This window comes from Strix aluco, chromosome 10, assembly GCF_031877795.1.
Source record: "Strix aluco isolate bStrAlu1 chromosome 10, bStrAlu1.hap1, whole genome shotgun sequence".
Taxonomy (NCBI): Eukaryota; Metazoa; Chordata; class Aves; order Strigiformes; family Strigidae; genus Strix; species Strix aluco.
The window spans coordinates 5,376,379-5,398,083 of record NC_133940.1 but is presented as its reverse complement, the minus strand read 5'-3'; the positions used below and the strand labels follow the sequence as shown (position 1 = coordinate 5,398,083).

The following is a 21,705-nucleotide window of genomic DNA, read 5'->3' as shown; positions in this document are numbered from 1 at the left end:
TCCTTTTCCTTGTTTGATAGAGGATGGGTTTGCTCTGAGGATGACACAGGATTATACACCAGAGGATAGCGCTGACAGTGGGGTCCCTGCCTGATTTACTGAAGACACTGATAAACATGCAGTGAGTGAGGGGGAGGCCTCCAGGAAAGAAAAGAAGATGTTTGTGTAGCTAAGTCCTCTTCTCCAGGACTGGGTGTGTCACGGGGGTTCCTATGTGCCTTTTCCTACGCAAGTCACCTGAGACTCACAAATTTTTGTGAACTCTGCATGTCTCTCTCTTGGGACACTGGGGCTGAGCAGTCAAAGCTGTGGCTGAAATCAATAGGATCTGTGCTTCTAATACGCAGTATGCTGACTGCAGTGGTGCTAAGTATTCTGGAAAATCAGGCGTTTTGGCTGGGCACCCCACAGCAGGGGATACCTTTGACTCCTCGGGGGGGAGATGCGAACACGTTCATGCTGTACTGTTGTGCTTGACAACAGTTATAAAAACAACTAATTCTGTGTTGTGAGGAGGTCTGAATGCAGAGCAGTCAAGAAAGCACGAGTCCAAGATGGTCTTTGCCTGCTCAGTCCCCGGCTTTGCATCAGACATGCATTTCACTCCAGTCTGGCTCAACCTGTCCTAATCACCTGCTGTGACCACCTCAGCTAGTCCCCACTGTCATGCTCCCAGCTTGTGCCCCTCTGGAATGAGGAGCAAGAAAGATCAGCTCCATGTGTAAATGGCATCTCTTGGAGGCTCTGCAGAGGTGTTCAGGAGGAAGCAACTGGAGGACCTTGCCTCCTGATGCACCCTCAGAAGGGGATCAAATATAGATCCAGGCAGAAACCCCAATTCTGGCTTTTCTGAAGTCCTGAGTGTCTGACTTTACAGCCTCAAAGTCCTTTTCACAGCATGTATTTCCTATAAAAAGAGCAAAGTGAAAAAAAATAGAAATTCCATCATGTGGCAATGTGTTAACATCCACATATGTCCCAAGAAGGACTGGATCCTTTCATTTCCTGCCACTTCAGTTAATGAAGTAAGACACAACAGCAGGAGGTTGTCATCTTCCTTCTGGATTAGCCCTAGAGAGGATGTGACCCATGGTCTGGAGCCAGAAGTCACGTAAATGGGGGAGGAAGTGAGGGCTGCACAGCTGCAGCCAGTTCTACTGATCATGAACATCCTTTTCTTAACACCCTTTCCTCAGGGAGGAAAGTGGAACTACTGGAAGCCCTGGTGGCATAGCCACCTTTTCTTTGGCCTTGGGTGACACTGGGGTTTGTGGACTTCTCCTGACAGCTCCTGCCTCTTCTTCCTCAACTTACTCCTTTCCCCAATCTGAACCATATTCACCCCTCTGCTTCCGAATGCAGAGCTGCTCCTCTGCCCTGCCAGGGTATAGCGAAGGAAGGGTGATATTTCCCACTGTAGTAAGGCTCTGTGAAGTGCAGAATTTCAGGTTAACCCTGTGTCCAGCTTTGGACAACTTCTCCTGCGGACAGTGCAGATGACCCTGGTGGGAGGAGTGCCTTTCTGCTAAGTCTCAATTCCTTGCCCCAAAGCATGCAAGAATTGGCTCAAAGCATCTCAGAAGTGTAGGGAAAATTGAATCTGGCTGCTCTGAGATTTAAATATTTTTGACACAGAAATGGAGGGGAAGAGAACTGGAGAGCTGAGGACTAAGACCTCGGAAGGCAGGTTAGCAGCTCCTACTGCCCCCGTGACAGGCAGCCTAGGACCAGCACCGGCCCCATGCTGGGCTGCCCCCTTCCCAGCCCCACATCTTGTCCTTCCTGCCATGTCACCACCACTCTGGGACGCTGCTCTGGCACTGGAGGTGGTGGGGCCGCAGCGCTTGTACCAGCCAGGTCACTGGCAGCCCCGGGCATCCGTTCGCTACACAGGCGCCTGGGCCAGCCCTGCTGGAGGTGCTGCCAGTTTCACCCCCCAACATTTTAGGAGAGGAAAAAAAAACCCAGCCTGTACGTGCCTTGGCTTGTTCTCAGAAATTTCTGAATCATTTTGCCAAAAATTTCCCCCCTCCCCTTCAAAAAGTCAAAGCAAGCTAGCTGCATGGAAAAAACACAACCACTGTGGCTGAACCTTATACGCAGTGGAAAATAGGGATGTTTTCAGGAAGCCTTGACAATGTGCAATACCACCAGCCTTGGCTATGTAAGAAACCAGATTCCCATTCCTTCCAGTACAGGACCACTAAGACCAGCTGTTTCCCAGCCACACAGGGCTGGTGGGCTAGGGCTCAGGCCCCTCTCCACCTCCTGCTGCATCCGTGCCAGCCAACGCAGCCGCTCAGCCTGCCAGCCCCGCCACTTTCGGAGCCTTGAACTACTGACGATGCTTCACTGCAACACTTTATGCATCAGCAATCATTTATTTTTACAATTCGGGGTTTCAAGCGATGCTGTTACACAGGGAAGGGCTGAGGATTTTATCCCCAGGTCCACTGAATTTGGAGTGGCCTTGGAAGAAGAAATGCTGGGGAACGAGCAGGACGTAGGGGCAGGCTGGGTCCCCCAGATGTAATGGAGCAGAGAGGGGCTGAGGGAAGGAGGGGCAGGGGAGAGAAAGGAGGGAGACCAAGACTGCAGATAAGGAGAGTTTGGGTGTCAAAGGACAGGGGTGAGACTGGGTGAGGGTGACGAGAGCTGGGAAGCCAGGTCCATGCTGCAGAGCAGATGAGGAGCAGGACACAGGCTTGTTTCAATCAAGACCCCCTCAGCACTATTTCTCCTTAGGGAAGTTTGAATTAAAAATGGGGCAGGGAAAGCTGCTGGATCCACAGGCATGAAAACATAGGAATTTCTGTGTAGTCCTGAGGGCTTCCTGGTCATTCCTTTTTCACCAGGCATTTTCAGACACTGTACACCACCCAGGAGAAACATTAGGAACCCTACACACTAGGTGGGTTGGGGGCAAGAAGTGGAGAATGCCTTCACCTTGCTTATGGCTAGCAAGATCTGTAAATGATGCTGGGAAACCGTAAAGGGTCCCCTTTCCATCCACTCCTGGGAAGCAGAGCCATCTGCTTGAAACTTTTGCAAAGTTTTGGGCTGGAAATGTTGCACCAACAGAGAGCAGCTGAGTCACTGAGCTCAAGTGGGATCCTTCTGCCATTCCTTCATTGCCTTCACTACCCTGGGGCAATACAGTCTTCATTTGCCTTCTTTATTTTCTTTCTTTTCTTTTTTTTTTCTTCTATGGAACTAATGCTCCTGAAAGTAAGAGCCTAAGAGCACTTACAAGAACCAGGATGCTGCTATGAAACCTCCCCCTCTCCTCCACCTGTGGCCCTTCAGTGCTTCCCAGACCTGATCTGCAGCATCCCCTGTTCATCCAATCCTAAATCATGAGCATCCTGCTCGCCTTACTGTGGTGTAATTGTCGTTCTTGCAATATACCCACCGAATATTGCCCCCCATACTGTCCATCCCCCAGGCCAGGGTCAGCTGGGTGACACCCACCTGCAGTTTGATCTCCCTGTGAGACACGCTGTCCTGCTCCCTGAGAGCTGAGCAGACTCCCCACACACCCTGCCAAAAGACCTCGCTGTGCATCGTTGCTGACCTTGCAGTACCAGGACAGAGATCTCCCTCCTCAACAGACCAAGATCTTCTGGCTGGATCTTCTTCCTACTCTGCAAATCGCTCCTCCAAGGCTGTTCCAGATCCCCACCGCAATCCTGGCCAAACCCCTTAGACCTGCTTTTCAGCGACCCCTTGCACTCTCAGTGCCAGGCTGTCTCCTTGCTGGGAGCCCATGAAAACTGGGGCTTTGTGGTCCCTACGTGTCCCACCCTGTCGCTGTCCCGCATCTCTCCAACATGGGGTCTGTGGCTGAGAAGTAAGAGGGGACTGTCAAGGCATCCCCAGGCTGGAAGGGTTTATCACCTGTGCCCCAAGAACTGATGTACTTGCTGGCCCCTCAACACCAGCCCCTCCACCTCACCTGGTGCTTGACGCCTTTGGGCTGCCCCCACTGAGCAGGGACGGCTTTCTGGAGGAGTTGCTCCCAGATTTTTCCATCACCTCCACATGGCTCCAACTTTTCCCCTTTCCCCCATGTGTCCCCCCCATTCAGCCCAGCTCCCCACATGAGCACATCACACTCATTGCCACAGCACCACCCCTGAGAGCTGACCTGCTCATCGACCTAATGGGTTTCCAAGGGGGTGGGGGAGAGGGGAGGAGAGAGAGTGGCTGATGCTTCTCAGCCACTCAGCTCGGCCCAGAGCTAACGAGGCATCTCAAAATTAAAAAGTGAACTGCAATCCCCAGCAGGCCTGTCCTCCTTTTGGCATTAGTCGGAGTTCTCTTTCTTTCTCAAAAAAAGAGGACTGGGGAGCCGTGAGTTGCATTTGGAGCTGCTGAAGCACCACATCACGGGGACGGTGGGGGTGCTGGAATGAGGAGGGCAGCCTGGTGCTGCTGTGCCGTGGAAGCACTGGTTCTCTTAGAAAGGTTGTGAGGTGCAAGAGCTGCCTTGCCATGGCCTCTACACCCAAAGGTCCACAGCTCCCTCCTGGTCTGTGAGCAGCAACTGTGGGTACGTGGAGAAGGCAACTGAGGATGCGGAGGTGGTATCCTGCCCGCAGGACTAAGGGGTGGGGACAGGTCAGGGGTGATTGCCATCAGGCTCTGATGTGGGGGGAGGATGGCAAGAGGAAAACAACACTGCTGTAGGAGGAAGATATGGGGAAAGGAAGCAGGGGAAAAGCAGTGAAGGGAGGAAGGGAGGGCATCCTGGTTTATCACTTCTGTGGGTTGCATTTCTCGCATGGCATTCTGTCTGGGAAGGACCGTTCTCTGTCTGCACCTCCAGGGTGCCCAGCACCACCTGCTCTGACCTTCCTGCCCCCAGTGCCCTCATCCTTGAGCTGCAGAGGGCCAAGGGCTCTGACTTGTAGAGGTGCCCTCTGGAGCAGCTCAGCCTGGCTCACAGGTGACTGAGTGGTAGCTGCTTTGCTCCAGTCCTCTCCACTCCTCCTGCAGTCAGCTACTTGTCCAGCCAGACCCCTCCATCACTGCTGGGCCAGCCCTGAGACAGCCCATGACATTCCTCCGGGGCACATGGCTCGAAGCAGGACTTGCCACCCCTCCGAGGTGCTGTCTTGGCCATTCAACAGCTCACCCTGATTGGTCTTCCCAGGGCAAGAGCACGAGTGGGTGAAGAGTGATTGTCTCACCCAGTGGAGATTGCTTACACCCATCTTGCCCAGCAGAAAGGCAGCCGAGGGGTGGCAGGATAGTCCAGGTAGAGCACAAGGGGGGCTGCAGGGCCGTGTCCTGGAGAACAAACAGCCCTGAGAGGTAGCAGGTCTGCATACACACAAGTTCCAGGGCTTTGCCCAAAGTGTGCCTTTTCCAGCTGCATACAAGTTACTGGGGGGAACTTCACCCTCTCTGCAGCAGGGCTGTGGATGAACTAGAAGCCACAAAGGGTTAGACACATCCTGGCATGATCCCAGGATTTCTCCTAGCAATGGGTTTGGCCCAAAATCTCAGAGAACTGGTGGGCTCTGGGGACAACAGTGGAGCAAGGAAACTTCCACCCATTTCCCCTGGGCTTGTAATGCTAATGATCTCCAGCTTTCAGACTCACCTCCCAGCCCACCCTTCCCTCAACAGTAAATGCTGCAGGGGTAATTTTGTCCAGATACCTTATTCTCACAGGAAGGGGCCAGACATGCTGAGAGTTAGGGCATCCCTGCACACCAAGCACCAAAGACACAGTCACTGGTACTCCAAGACAGAACTTTGCACTCACAAGCAAAGCCAAGGACAAGGAAGGGTGAAGGGCAACAGTGAGATGAGTGCAGGAGAGAGGGTTACTGTTATCTTTCTATTTCTCTGCTTGAGTGAGGGAGAATGCAGTTTGTACTTTGGGAATTCAGAGTAAAATCAAATAAAATGCAACGGTTGCCCAAAACCATCCATTTTACAGTCAGAAAGGACGCAGTGCCTGCCGAGTCCAGCCCGTGCACCGCACAGACCTGGCAGGGTCAGCAGCACTGCCTGCACCAAGCCCCGTGCTGCCTTGCCCAGGCTGAAGGAGGGGGTGGTTCATGTCTTAGGGGGGGGTGGCTGGATGCCCTGGGAACCTGGCCTCAGAGCACACAGGCTGTGAAATGGTCCTGGGCTGCTGGACCTGCAGCCCCACGGTTCCCCGTTGCACCCCTCCGCTCTGTGCCTCTGTGAAGACAAATCACCTACAGTTTTACTGTATCATGATCTTCTCAATGGCTTACAAGATGGTTTTCTTGCAGTTTTTATGTCACCTCTGCAGTTCTCCCCCTCATAAAATGTGACTGCACCAATTCCTGTGATTGGGGCTGGTCAGCTAATAGGGAGCTTTCATGTTTCCCAGACAGAGCTTTTAAAACAAATCCCATGTCCAAAGGAGAGAAGGGAGAGGAGGAACTCCTGTTTCCTTGCAGAGCTCTGCAAGCCCCTCAGAAGTGGTTCCCCACCGCACTGAAGTGACCTTCCTGATGCTCCTGAGCGCTATGGAGGGATGAGTATCTCCCCCACCCCACAGCTCTCCCCGAGGCCAGGGTCCAGCAGCACTTGGTGCTGCCACCAGAAAGTCCCTGCTCCATGCCGGGGTAGAGCGTGGTGTGAGGGTGATGGGGACAGTGTGCATGGGCAGGGAAGGCAGTCTCTGCTGAAGGGAAAGGGGTGGTGAGTGAATGGGGGCAGGTTTGGGTGAGGTGCAGGGCAACCAGAGGTTTCAGGGAGAGACAGGTTTGTTCATGGGGTCATGGGAAACCGGAATACACTGGGGTGACTTCAAAACCTGATTAAATCACTGGGGATATTCCCCCACCCCCAGCTTCAAGGAACTCTGGATCAGGCCCTTTGGGAGAAAACTCCTCCGTTATATCACCATGGAATTGGCCCTGGCATCTCTCCCCCTCGAGAGCACAAGCATGAATCTGCTTCTCAGCAGTCATCTGGGGAAGGACATCTCGATGTGATTCCTGTCCTCCTGCAGGCTGAAGATCCCCCAATCCCACACATCTCCTCGTGAGGAGGAAATAGCATTGCCCAAAAAAGGCTGAAAACATCAAGCTTGGCAGGCTGGAGCCTGTCCTCCAAATCCCCCTCCCTGTGCAGTCAGCTGTGGTTCTCCACTGCCTGCTCCTCTCCAACAAATGGACCTCAACTGTATCCTGGAGTGCAATGGTACCCAAGGTTTATTTCATATTTCATTTCCACCAGGACAACAAAGAGAAGGCTCTTCCCATTCTCCTTTTTGCTCACAGGACACAAGAGAGGAATTGCAGATCCCTGCATCTCCTGCTGAATAGCAGCCAGGCTACCAGCTCCCCAGGGAATATTTTATCCCATATTGTTGTTGAGGGGGCAGCCTGGCAGAACAACCAACAACTCTGCCGATGATCACCCCAACCCTGCAGGGAAAAGAGCCAAAATATCTGGCATTGGGAAGTAGAGGATGGATGACCTGTTGTCTGCAGTGGAGGAAAGTTTGGAGTAGAGGAAAAGTAGAGTATCTCTGTCCCAGCAAAACGTCCCCAGAAACATCACACCATGGACAACCCAACTGTCTGCAGAAATGGGTGATGGCGGGAGGAGAGGAGCCAGTGGGAGGAGGAGGGAAACCAGGAGGCGGGAAAGAAATGTGAGGGAGAAGGGCAGGAGGAGATGAGGTCTGGCAAACAGAGGAGGGTAGGAGACATCAGATGGGAGCATTTCACGAAGTCAGTGAGTGCTGCGAGCGGCCAAGCCGACAGCACAGACACGCGACGGCCCCTGTGCTCTGCTCCCCGCGACCAGCCGTCACCATACCTCCAAAGTCAGGCCTGAGGCGGACGTCATAGCCCTTCAGCAGTTTGTCCACAATCTCTTTCACCACAGAAATATTCCCAGTGGATGGGCTGAAAGACAAAAGAAGAGAGTCCTTGTCACCCACCATGTGCCACCGGCCGCAGGAGGGGGTCCTGGCCAGGCAGTCCCACCGCAGCACCCCTCACGCCCCATGGCACTGAAGCACCTGTGTGTGCTACAGACACCCCAGCCACAGGCAGAGCCTCCCCGTGTCCTTTCTTACTCATATTTTCTGTCCCTGGCACAGCTCTCAGCCCCCGATCTGCACACAAGCCCCCCATGACTGCCATGGGTCCTAAGCCATCCTGGGGAGTGGCACAGGAGTCTCAGCAGGTATTTTGGCTCTTCTCTGTGGGTCACCCTGACTCCTGGGTACCCCAAACTCCATCCCCCTGCACTCCCTCCTGGTGCGTGCCTGCACCTCAGCGGTCCCACCCGGCTGGTGCACCCCTCAACACAGGCACCGCTCACCACACACGCTCCCTCCCTGGCTACGGACCCACACACTCGGGACACCTCACTGTGCCCTGCCCGTAGGTGGGTGCACACGCACACTGGCAGGCAGAAATTGTCCTTTCTGCTCCACCAAGGTGTGCACAGGGTGGCTGCAGCCTTTCTCTCGCAGGACTCGCTCCCCTTCCCCTGCCACACTGGGTACTTGCTCCTGGTCTCACACCGCGCAGCACGGACTTGTCACGCACTCAGGTCCCCACTACACAAGTCCCCCCCACCCTACGGGCACCCTGCACTCTCACACACATCAGTGCAACCTCTGCTTCTCAGTGCACCCAGGTATTTCTTCATATTATTGAAGTAACGGGAAAAACAACTCTCCTTTTGTCCTATGGCCTCAACATCCAGCTGATCTTTGGCATGTAAAAATTCATCTTCTGTCACTCAGCATCACCATGACTTCTTAACAACGCAAATCAAGAGACAGAGACAAGGAAGGAGAGTCCATCTTTCCCTCTGTGTGCCAGAGCAGTGATCCTTTCCCTCCCAACACTCCAACTTGCACACAGGGGGGTAAAACCGTCTTCCCTAACACAGATCGAGCTCCTCCAGCCATTTCAACATGAAGGGAGCTCCCTCTAAAAGCAGCCCAAGAGCCAAAGCAAAACTGAAGGTGGGAAACCAGAAAGCAGAGGATGCTGAAAATATTGAAACTATTCAGTGCTGTGGGGTATATAGGTTTTCTGCCTGAATACCCAGATTTTATGCCACCCTCGTCCCCTGCTTTGCATAAGAATAGAGACCCCGCCGGTGACAACTGCTGCTCTTTGCAGTCACCCACCACAACAGCATGTCTCCCTGTCAACACCACCTCCCACATCCATCCAAGTCAAGCTGGAAGGCTGCACCACAGCACTACCTCTGCCAGCTAGCCCCATACCCCACTGCACCCCGGGGTTTGCGCTGGCATGTCTGTGTGTCTGCGGACAGACACGCACGGACAGACACGCATGCTCTCCCGGCTGTACGGAGGATGTACGGACCCACTGCCTGTGCACACACGCATGCAGACACACGAAAGAGCTGTGAAAATGTGCACAAATGTGTCTGCGTGTGTGTGGCTACATCCAAACCTGTGTGGAGGTGACCGTGGGTGTAGATCTTTCTCCACCAGGTTATGACAAGACACTGGGCTGTGGGCACCATTGATGCAGGAGCACAGGAACAGGCGTTTGTGGGTACCTGGGACTGGGTCCCCGGGTGCCCAGACTCTCCGTACAGGTGTGGGTGGAGGCATGTGGGACCACCGGGGGGGTCTGGGCATGCGTTAAGGCTCTGGATGCACCAGCTGTGAATGTGCAGGGATTTATCAACCGAACAAGGATGTGCAAATGTGAGACATCACGCTTCCCAGGCCCAGCTTTGGTGCATGAACAAACCGTTCAGCACTTGTGCTCAGCGGGGGGGGAAGTGTCTGAGCTGTGTTCCTGAGCATGCACCTTAGAGGGGTACAGCTCTTCATTGCATTGCTTTAATCATTGTAAGAAGGCCAGCGAGGTGCGCACAGATGGACGTTTTCACAACACTGTGTCTAGGCTTGCAAGGTCTGCTTGCACCTGTGGATTTTTATGCAGGTATGTGAGGTCTTGCGACATGCTTATGTATATATGCTCACTGTGGATCCATAGTGTGCACCAGCATTTGCTCATCTCTAGACAGGCATTCTGAGGTACATAGATTTCCATATTCATAATCTAGATATTATGTATTTCTCAAGGGATTTAGACATTTCTGTTTAGCTTCACACAGGACATAACTCAGGAAACAGTGTTACCTCCTTAATACAGGCAAGGAAATCGAGGCAGAGACTGTAACCAGCGCGTCAGGGGCCCTGCAGAAAGGGGCAAAGTGGGAAGAGGGATATAGGGGCTCTTTCCTCATCAGCTACAAGTGGGCCCAGCGAGGGCATAAGCCAGCATCATGATTAAGGGCAAGGTCGCTTGCCTCTCAGTGCTCCTTTTGATCTAAAAAGCCACATCCCTCCTGCTGAACAGGCAAGTTGTGCATTTGCCCAGCTGTGGGTGAGCAGCTGCACAGAAGTGCTATTTCTAGCAAATGTGGGTCTGCATCCGCTTAGGGAGCACGTACATCCAGCCTGTGAACTGAATTTTTGAATACTGTGTCCCTGACTCTGTGTGGGTGTGCATGTGCTTTGCATATACACGTACACTTGCAGCCAAATATCTACATATATGCACACCGTGCTGCTGGCTGGGATGTGTGGGAGTAGCTGGAGGCATGTGCACATGGGAGAGTGTTTTGTCTCCAAGGTGTGCACAGATATACATGCAGACTAGAGGGGAATATCAGTCCTGGACATGAGCAGATATAAACACACATGCAAGGGCACGTCTGAGCACAGGCTTTTGGTACGGGCATTGCTCTTTACACATTTGCTTGGCCGCTGCTTCTAAGCACAGCGGGGTGTGTGTCCCTACCCAGTGGAACCATGGATGAGTGGTGTGGGTAAGGTGGGCACGAATCTGCGCATGTGCGTGTTTATAACTATGGGAACATAAATCTTTGTATATACAGATCCGCAAGCCCGTGCAGGGACCTGCATGCGCGTGTCGGGGGCACACTGCTCCCTGTGTATGGTTGAGCAAGGAAATGCCACAGCTCAGCCCCCCCCCCCGCCCCGTCCCCAGCAGACTTCACGCACCCTGTCAGCACAGAGGTGCAAACCCACCTGCATGTGTGAGAGGGGAGGGGGAGGAGGAGTGGGCAGCGCTACTCCCGTGTGTGAAGGCAGTGTCTAAACGCCTCTGTCAGAGCAAACAGGTGTGTTCTGTACCCCTGGTCTAGGCTGGATGAGTGCCTGCGCCTCTGGGTCACTCGGAGGGCTCCAGGCATACCCTGGGAATAGCTGCAGCTATGCAGGGTGTTAGTGCCAGCATTTCCCTGGCTGTAAGCAGAGCGGGTGAAGCGGGCTGTGCCGGGGAGGGGTGTTGTGCCACACATGTGTGTGCACCCCGACGGGCTCGGATGAAGGCGCACATGCAGGGATGTATCTGAGCGCATCGCACCCCCCCCACACACACACACCCCCCCAAGAGGATGATGTTGCGTGCCATCCATCTGCGGGGAGGCACAGCCGTGGGCATCGCCTGCCGTGCACCGCAGAGCCAGGGCTTGGGAACAGGCACAGCACGGCGGGGGGGGAGTGTGGCTGCGTGTGTGCTGCGTGTGTGCGGGCAGAGGCACGGCCAGGGCAGCCCTGCGCGGGGGGCGGATGCGCGCAGCTCGGTGCCGTGCACCCCGCCGGCTCCTGTGGACACCATGTTCCCCAGCAAAATGCTTCATTTTGCCATTTTCCCCCAGGTCGCATACGGCGGGGGGGTTGGGGAGGGTGAAGGGGGGGGGGGGGTACACGACGCGCTGCAAGTGGGCTGCGAGGTGGGCTCAGTCTGCGGAGAGCCTGCTCCACATCTCATGTATGAGCATCCCTCCTCCCTCTAAAATGACACGGACTGGGAAATAACAACAGCAGGCAGCAAATGAAGCAATTTGGGGAAGGAACCCCCTCCCCTTACCACATACAGATCGATGGAGAAAACCCCAAACAAACCAAACAAATCCTGTATCAGCCCCCCTGTCCCTGCAGCCTGGGATCGCAATCCTTACCTTTGCGCACAGCAGGCGAGACAAAGAGCTGCTAAAGCAGAGACAATTCCACTCAATCTGTCTGCCTGAAATGTCCACATTTCCACAAAGACGAAGGATGAAAAAAAATCTTTGGAGGGGAGGGGAAAGAAGGATGGATCTTCTGAAATCCCCCTCCAAAAAAAGGGGGGGAAGGAAAAAAGAAACCAACCCCCCCCAGTTAATGATTTCCTAGAGAAAAAGAATAATGAAAAAAACTAAAAAATGTGGGGGAAAAATATCCCCCCCCCCCCTCCTTCAGTGCCAGTCAAAGAATTCGTTTCTTCTTCCTTTCAGCATCCTCTCAACAAGAGACATCCTCTGGCAATGGAGAAAATCCCAAGAGAAAGAAAAATAAAATGCCCCAAAATGGGCTCAACAAAATGTGAAATTGAATCTCACAGGTACGCAGAAGAAGGAGAAGAAGAAAAAATTTAAAAAAAAAAAAAAAGAAAAAGAAAAAAAAGAACTGTGTCCCCTGAGCACTCCACTTGGATTATTTTTCCTCCTGCTTTTTTGCCATCCGGTTCTGCAGATGTTGCATGGCTCCTGCTACCCACCTTCAGAGAAGAGGAGGAGAAAGAGAGAGTGTGTGTGTGTGTGTGTGTGTGTGTGTGTATGTGTGTGTGTGTGTGTGAGGGGGGAGGTGTGAGTTATCTAGCAATAGGATTTTATTCCGGATTTTACCTACTTGCTCCCCCTTCCCTCTTTATTTTCCGAGGGGGAAAGGGAAGCAACCCAACCCCAGTGTGCAGTTATTTTATTTTAAGGAAATCTCAGGCTCATCACTTGGAAGGTTTGGGGCTTTTCTGAAAGGGTTAAAAAAGGAAAAACAAATGCAACCCAGTAAATAAATAAATACATATATGAATGTGTAGAAAAATCCCTGTCTGCGGAAAGAGCTGCTCTCCGAGGGAGGACTGGATGTCTCCCTAGTGCTGTTGCCGCAGCTCCCGTGGAGTTTTGCTGCTCATTGCAAAGTCACAAGAGGAGGGGAGGAGAGAGGGAGTTTGTGGATGGGGAGGGGGACTCTCCGGACAAATTGAGATCCTGACGTCATGGCTGACAACATTAACCCCTGCTGGCTTGCAGAGAGGATTTTTTTTTTCTTTTTTTCCCAGGAAGGTGGGAGCAGGGGAGAGGATGGGAAAGGTGATGGCATTTTGGCGAGTGGGGGGGACACGACTGGACAAGAGTGGCTCAGCTGCAAGCGCTGGTGGGTGCTGTGGTTGCCTGAAATAGTGTGATCAGCAGAGGCTGAGCTTCTTCCTCATCAGAAGGTGATTTACTGAGACTTTCTTCATGCCACGGGGCAGAGTGGCCTGGTGGCCTCCTCCTGGGGCACTGGGGAAGATCTGAAGCCTCTGGTGGGGCTGGAGATTTCCCCAGGCCAGGGAAGCCCAGCTCAGCAGGGATGCTCAGCTTTCCCTGGAGGGTGCTGTGTTATGGGTACAATACAGTTTGTGGGAAAACAGAGCCTGAACTTCCCAAAATGCTGCTGAGGATCAGCTCCTGGTGCTGTGGCTTTGCCTGCTGAAATGATAACAGCCATTGAAAGCTTCACAGTCACAACCTCCTGTGCATCAGCTTCTGAACTTTATCTTTTAAAAGTGATATAATTAAGGAGCTCTACATCCCTACATCAGGCATGCAGTAATGTCTTTCCACGGAGGATTTTTTCCTAAGAAGACATCCAGCAGCACTTTGAATGTAGAGCAGAAGCCATGGCTCAAGGAAGAAACGTCCAAGCTCTCACGCCAGGACCGTCCCAGATGCTGTCTTGTCTGTACCTGCCTGGCAGCTCAGAGCAGACCCTCTGAGCAGGTAAGTCTCCCCTCCCCTGGTGCTGGCTGACACCTGTGTGTGGATGGTCTCCAAAGCCTTCTGGGCCAAGAGGTCAGAGCAGATGTATCACTGCAGCTGGGCAAAACAAGGTCGAAAACACCTCTGAAGAGGCACAGGGGCTGCTGGGCAGCACCCTCATCCTCCCCTTCCCTACGGGGAGATCTGCCCCAGCCCTGGCTGAGCAAATCCTTGGCTCTGGGGTTCATAATGCCCCCCTCCCTCATGCTTGGCATGGCGCTTTGTGGTTTCCTCATCAGAGGCACACCACAGGTCAGGTGCTCTGCGCATCTCCTTCTCCCAAAAAGGGGGATGGAATGTGACCATTTTGAAGAGCTTCCCTGTTGCAGGCCAGATTGAGGTGTTGCGATGCAGAGACATTAGAACAAGGAAAAGCTGGGTTGTCCTTGTTGTCACAGGTCAGGTCACCTCCTCTGCAGCTCCTGTCACAGCAAGGAGGTCCTGGGGGCAGCCAGCATGCAAGGCTTGTGGGGAAAAGGAGGGCTCCGGGAAGGTTTTGCATCTACAGAGAGGCTGTGCTAGAACAGGAGGGGAAAAAGCCTTCTCACCTGCTGCTGAGGCTGGTGGAAAATGATCTCTGCTTGGTTTAGCGCCTGGATCACCCCTGCTTCTCCAGACCTCCGTGAGTTAAGCTCAGAGCAGTGATCTCCCGCTGTGTTTTCTCTCAGGCCAAAGCTGATAAATGGCACTTGTCACATGCCATCCAATGTGTCTGCACAGAGTCAGGGGCTGGGATGCAGCATGTTACCAACCAGCTTTTACTGCAGACCACTCGCTGTGGCCTCCCAGGCTGCAGTTAGATGCAGGGACTCGACCATGACATCCAGCTATGGCTGGTGCTATTTAGCTGCATCGTAGCCCAAAGTAACTGCTGCCTGTCTGCCTAGGCTCTCAGTGCTGGGCCAACTGTTGTGCCCAGGGTGTATGCCCTCAGGACGTGCCCTAGCTTTGCCATGCCCTGGTGTCATGAGCAATACCTGCTTTGTCAACTCCCCAGAAAGCTTGTGGCTCCCCAGTTCCTGTGGCTGAGGGGTTCACCTTCACTAAAGGGCTGTGGGGAGATGGGCCAAAGAAATAGGATTTCCCCATGTGCCTGTTGAAGAAGAGGAACCAGCCCAGCAGAACTGGGCTGCGCTTGGTCAGGCTCAACCCCAACTTGAAAAGCAGCTGGTCCCACTGTCTTCTCGGGGCAGTTTGTCTCCTGCATGGTCACTTGTGCCTCCCTCAGTGTGCCTGGCTCTGCAGTGCAGGGCACAGCCAGCCTGGCACGGATATGCCAAGGTCCTCTGAGATCCCCCCACGTGCACATGTACCACCAGGAGCCCTGGGGCTGGGGTAAGCTGCCCCGGCACCTCTCGGGTGCCGATCATTGTACAGGTACAGTATTTTCCTCTGCTGCTGCTGCCAGCACACAGGTCTCCTGGCAGCAGTGTGTTTCTGAAGCACTATCCTGAATTAAGCTGCTGGGTGCCAGGGAGGAGCTTTTGGGGAGACGAGAAACATTTGCCTCTGCCAAGGCTCTGGGCACCAGAGGCCCCATTTAGCTCCTCCTGGGCACTTCCACTCCTCCCTTTTCTGGCCCCTTGGCGCTGCTCTCTCCCACCAGCTATGATTGCATGTTACTGGCATAAAGGTAAGTGGAAAGCAAATGTCAGAGGCATACATGAAGAGGAAAAATTATGCTCACAAATGGTGACATTTGTGCTTGCAAGTTCACCCAGTCGGGAGCAGAAACCGTGTCACATGAATTATCTGACCACTCAGCCACAACAGGAAACTTTGGAAAGCTGATTGCTTAGCAGTGAATGCATTCAAAGAAGCTGTTGTGTGCTTTTGAATAATCTACCTGAAGCCATGTTCATGAATAAAGGACTGCTTTGGAATTAGTCACCCAGCTCTGCTGAGTCTTATTAAGGCTGGTGCACATTGATACGTGGTGATGCTCACTGAGGTTTTTGTTTCTTGCCCTCCCGAAGATGGGCACCCTTGACCCCCTCCCAGAATCCCGACTGCTGGGTCTCCCTCCCCCGCTGGGCGCTGTCTGCTCTCCAGTGAGAGCCCAGCAGTGGGTTTTTCGGAAGTTTATATTCTGAGTCCAAAAAGAGCTGTGAGAGACTGCTGGAGATGACATGCTGTGGCTGTAATCACCCTGAAGAGGCCATGGAGGATTGTGTTCATAGCCATTTGCTGTCCTCCACTACTAAATCATTCATTTCCACTCCTCTCTTACTTGTTGCTCTGCCACAAGCTCCATACCCTGACCTCCCTTCTTATCCTGTAGCCACCGCTGACTCCAAGTCACAGTTAGTGTGACAGTGTTGTGCCAAAAGCCTCTACGGATCATGGCTTATGGTCTACAGCCACTAGAGACAGTACAATTTCCTTTTTTCTGCTTTTTTCTTTTTCCCCTCTTTCTTTTTTTTTTTTTTTTTCCTCCACAGTGTCTAACAGCTGAGCATTTGCTAGGTCTTTATCTGTGTGCTACCTCCATCTTTAGGTTCATGGCACGGGAGAGAAGGATCAGCGCTGTCCTGAGGGGTTTGCACGAGTAAAGCAGTGAGGCAGTGAATCAGATTGTCTCTACCTTTTGGCAAAAACAGGGAGAGAAAGGGAGGCTGAGCTTTGCCAGCACCAAGGCATGCTTGAGACCTCCTCTCCAAGCATGGAGATGCACTCAGCAAACGGACTCGGGGCAGATATTTCAGTAGAAAGCATCCAACATTAGGAAATACCATAATTAGAACTAGCACTAGGGAGCATCCAAAATACAGGTCCACCACTTAGCTGTGTCACCGCCTGCCCTGAGAAGGTGTCACGTGTCCCTCTCACAGCAGGAGGGAACAAGGAGCTCTTTCCCTTGCCATCACGATTATCACATAAGTGCTACTTTTCCAAAGGGCTTGCCATCAAGGTGGAAAATCTGCCTGGTCCCTTTTCCCTGCTGTCAGGATGGTTGGCTCTTCTGTCAAGCCAACAACTCCCAGAAGAAGATGGTTGTTCTTCTAAAGTAGAAAAGGGACAAGAGAACAGAAAGCAAAACAAACCAGGCACTAAAACAGAAGTTTAATAATAGCCCTGCAGGAAGGGAGAAAATATTCAGCCTTAGAGCTGGCATTCCTGTGTGGAAGGTGGAAAATACCCTGAAAGTAAATGAAGTGTACCTCATGAGGTGGAAATAGAGAAGGGCAGAGGCAAGAGAAGCTTTCCCACCTGGTGTAGCACACAGCCTCTCTCTCCTGCTGCAGCTGCGTCCAGGACTGAACTCACCAGCCAGAGAGCCTTTGCAATTCCAACTCTAGGTTCCAGCAGGAAAGGTTTTCCCTCAAGCTATCCTGCAGGACAAATGCTCCATCAGCAATTACAGGGTCACCTAATCACCCTCAGGCACTGGCAAAAGAAGACCACAAGTCGCAGCCCCCATGTACTGAGGGGGCTGACAGCTACCAGTGACTGCTTGGACTGCTGGGACTGTCATTTCAGCAGCTCTGTGTCCTCTAAATCACAAATCACTCCTAATATATTAGCCTGGGAGCCCCTCTGCTTGGACACCCCATATGCTAGGTGTTATATATTCCTGAGAAAATATCCCAAAGACATAGTGTATATACAGAGTTTCCCATCTTTGGTGAGCTAAAGATCCTTCATCACTTTGCAGCATAGTGCAGACTTCTCCAGAGCAAGTGGAAATGTTGACCATTCTTAGGAACTGTGAATGGGTGAACTGGTGAACAGAGCTTTGCATCAGTCACATAGCTCCTCTGTGCTCACATCTCTTTAACTAGAGGACGGAATGTGTGGCAAGAAGGAAGAAAGGATTGTCCGTGGAGGTGGGTTCATGCACCAGCTCCCATTCCAGCCTGTCTTTTAGCTTACGAGGCTGCAGACATACTCTAAGTTGGGCGTTCCTTCACTTGAAAAATGGAACTGCCAAGTGAGGGTCCTTTGATTATGAAAGTGCAGAAGTGCTGTGATAGCTATGACTGTTGAGAAGGTTTAGCTCCCACATCTACAACGAAAGAACAGCCCTATGCATGCTGGTCCCCCCATGTCACAGCCTTCTCCTGCAATGCACAGACAATCTGCAGGGTGACAGTGACACCATGCTGAACCTGCGGCACAGAAACAACCTGCTCCAGCCACACCTGAAAGCTGGTGATGGGGAAGGCAGGTGAGATGGGTCTGCAGGGCAGCCTTAGGGCTGACACGCAACTGCAGCAGAGCTCTGGTACCCCAGGAGGTGTGAATTCGTTCCTGCATGAGTGCTGAGGGATGTAGAGCCTTAGCAACCTTGTGAATGCACGTATGGCTGTAAGTCCCCCGGCTACTGACTGCAGCAGAGATCGGGAGCAGCATGTCTTTGGTGTCAGCCTGCCTGGCCCTGCTTACTGCAGTGGCGTGTCATCGACTTATCCCACTTGCACATCTCACCTCGGGGCTGTAAACACAAACTCCTGATCTGTGGCTCAGGTTTGAGCTTAGTGCATAAAAGGCCCCAAGTTTATTTTCTCTTCACATTTCCACAATGGTGGTTAGGAGCAGCAGCGATGCCCTTTGGAACTGGCATTTCTGATCTTATTATGACTGGCAGTGTGAAGGGCCCAAAGCAAGGAAAAGGCCCTTCAGCCCCTGCAGACAGTTACGAAGTGCTAAAAATGCCTCCCTGCTCATTATTGTTAACGATGGAGATCTGCTCTGACACAGAGTGTGTCTGTTGGGCCCATGTCTCTCATGAGGCATCCCCATTTCAGAGGGTGTAGCACCTTTTGCTCCTAGAGATGCTCCTTCCCATTTACGCCAGCAGAGGAGTCCCCTTCTGAGTCAAAGCTCATGGTCTGAGTCATGGAGATCCCACAGAAAGTGCTGGAAACAGCAGTGAAACAGATTGCAAGGAGCTAGGTAAAAAATTCCACTCCTGACCACCACACGGAGGTGTGGATGGTTTCAGCTCCTATTTCTCCCTCTGACCCCGCAGCTCTCCTGCTCCAAGGAGGGCCAGGGCTCAACACCATCACCCAGGAGGCAGGAGGAGCTGAGAAATCCAGTTGCTGATCCCTGCTGGCCACAGGGACAACATGTTCCCAGAGCAGGTGCCACCTGGAGCTGCGTCCTCCCAAAGCCCTGCAGCATCCACCACCTGCACTGAGGGGCCACAGCAAAGGTGATAAAAGAGATGGTTCCTGCACACCGTGGGGCACCTGCGCTTGATTCCCCAATTAGCCTCAGGGAGGTCAAGCCCATGTCTCCTGCATCCCAGGCACGTAGGAGAGAGCAAGTCCTTGTCTGTATTTTATCCCATGACAAAGCTCATGGTCGTGTCCTCCACAGGCAATGCCCTGGTGCTTGGAGATAGCTGGGGCTCTCTCCCATGACTTTCCTGCTCATCGGGGGCTGGCTGGGTCACGGGCTTAAGGCTTGCTTGCAAAGAGCCCCCTTGTACAGGAGAGGCCATGCCTAGGAAGTTGTAGGGGTCACCCAGGCAGAGTCACACTCTGAGAAATGACAGGGAAAGACAGCCAGTGATGTCACGGTGGAGGGCAATGTCAAGCAATGATGTCATGGGGGGAACATGTAGATGGTGCCTGACTAAGCACATTGCTGAAGGCAGCATCCCAAAGACGTGTGAGCTGCAGGGATGAAAATGCATGAAGTCCCCAGGCTGTGACACCAGTGAAGGACACTGGTGTCACACACATCGAGGTGTCCATCTGGGCTTTCTACCCTGAGCAGAGCTGAAAGAGAGAACATAAATCTGCATTCAGAGTTTCCAGGACTTAATGCAGAAGGAACAGCCCCACTCCTTTGATCATCATAAATTCCTGTTTTCATTTTTCAGGTGGGAAATTGAGGCAGACACTAGCTTAATTACTTGCCTGCAATGCACAATTTCAGTCCTCTAAAACTCCTGTCTCCTTTTTAACTATTAGAGTTTTCTCTTTATAGAAGACTTTAAAACCCTGGACCTTTGAAAGACAATATTTGAGATTAAAAGGAAAAAAAGACAGTAAGAGAAGTTTTCCCTGAGTTGATGGTTTAAATCAAGAGTCAGGAGGTTGTCTGTCCAGGGGCAGCTCTGTGAGGGACCAAGAACCCAGGGAAGTGCAGCCAGAGATGCACATTGCAAGAGCATCTCAGCCCCAAACACAATGGACTTGTGCAGTCAAAAAGGCAAAGGTTAGTTCTTTGGGTCTTTCAGTCACTGGGATTTTTCAGCTCACTGATGATTTCCGAGAGGTTTTTAATATGTAGTTCTGTTTCAGAATGAAAAGTTGGCACTTCTGGTGATCAGATGTACAAAATACTTCAGTTAGGGAGGAGAGGCAGGTGACATGTCTGTGTCCTGGGGAAGGCTTTGATTTTGTTCTAAGCTCCAGAGACCAGGCATGGGTGATTATTTATGTGGGGAGTGCAAAACTGGGTGGAAAAACTCCCTTGGTGTCAGGTGGCACCAATCCCAATGACCATTTACAAGAAATTTACACCACAGCTGCCCCACTTGAGGGAAGCCCCTTACGTTCCTGCGTCCCAGTGGCTGCAGAGTATTTAGCACAGTACAGCCCTGTAGGCAGGGCCATGGACACTACAGCAGCAGAAAGTCCTGCACCACAGCGCTGTCAGCCTGCAGTTTTCTAGTGTCACACCATGCTGGGAAGCTGCTCTGCTCAGTTGCTTCCCTGGAGCAGACCAGGACCCCACTATGTGCTGGATCAAGAGGTCCCCACTGGTAATGCCCAGTTGGAAGGTCTCTGACTTCCCAAATTTGGTCTCTCTTCACAGAATCACAGAAACATCTCGGTTGGAAAAGACCTTGAAGATCATCTAGTCCAACCGTTAACCTAGCACTGACAGATCCCAACTGCACCAGATCCCTCAGCGCTATGTCAACCCGACTCTTAAACACCCCCAGGGATGGGGACTCCACCTCCTCCCTGGGCAGCCAATTCCAATGCCTAACAACCCCTTCTGCAAAGAAATACTTCCTAATATCTAGTCTAAACCTTCCCTGGCGCAACTTGAGGCCATCTCTTAGTTTTGACTGGACACCTAAGCCAACTTGCAGGCTTGTTTCTGTGATGGAGACAGTAGACTGAACAGTTTTTAGTGTAGAAATGCTGGAGGATACATCTGAAATGTGCTTTCTGAAGGCATATGATGCTTTGGGAAAGGTGTGCTTCCTCTAGGCCTCCTCCTGCCTGGGACATATTTGTAATACGTTCTCACCGGGAACATGATGTATGCTCCTCATTAACTCAGCATTTTATGTGAGATAATATTAATGTGTGCTTTCCCGTGGTGTTTAACCATTGCAGTGGTTGCAAGGGGCTTTGGCTGACAGCTCTAAAACAGGTGGCTGAGGGCTGAATGACTTTTACAACCTGAAAAGGGTGATAATTGTGCCGAAATTTGCTCTCAGGAGTGTTATATGGCTGTCATGAAATGCAATTTGTACATTATAGGGTGGAAGACAGCGAGACATGTGTCTTGCTCCTGAAATAGGTCTGACAGTCCATCAGCCGTCTGACAAGTAAGCTTGGGCCATGCCTCAACTTCTGAAGTCATTTTAGCATTCATTCTGTAGATGTGAAAACAAAACTCCTGTGTAAGTATGCAGAGTGCCAAATTAAAGCCTGCAGATTGCCAGTCCTGTGCAGGCTGAAGGTGGGGGACCTGTTAAACAAATCCCTGCAGGAGACAAGGATCAACGTGTGGGGCTGTGCCCGGAGGGAGCCACTGCCTTCAAACAGAACTTGGTGTGGGACTTCCCAACTGCAAAGCTGGCGGATGGGAAGGTAAAGGGAGGAACTGAGTGTTGAGTATGCCTCTACCTTGGAAGAG

At 52.3% G+C, this 21,705-nt stretch overlaps 1 protein-coding gene across 2 annotated transcripts in view; it reads right to left on the bottom strand.

Moving 5' to 3' along the window:
- LOC141927720 (gamma-aminobutyric acid receptor subunit beta-4) overlaps nt 1-13,471 on the bottom strand; it is a 77,215-nt gene extending 63,744 nt beyond the window's left edge. For both annotated transcript variants that reach the window (XM_074834970.1, XM_074834971.1), the window contains exons 1-2: nt 11,992-13,471; nt 7,816-7,904 (exon numbers count right to left, since the gene is read on the bottom strand). In XM_074834970.1, coding sequence (XP_074691071.1) covers nt 7,816-7,904; nt 11,992-12,071 — 169 coding nt within the window. In that variant the 5' untranslated portion in view covers nt 12,072-13,471. The remainder of the gene's footprint in view (nt 1-7,815; nt 7,905-11,991) is intronic.
- Between the last annotated feature and the right edge of the window lie 8,234 nt (nt 13,472-21,705).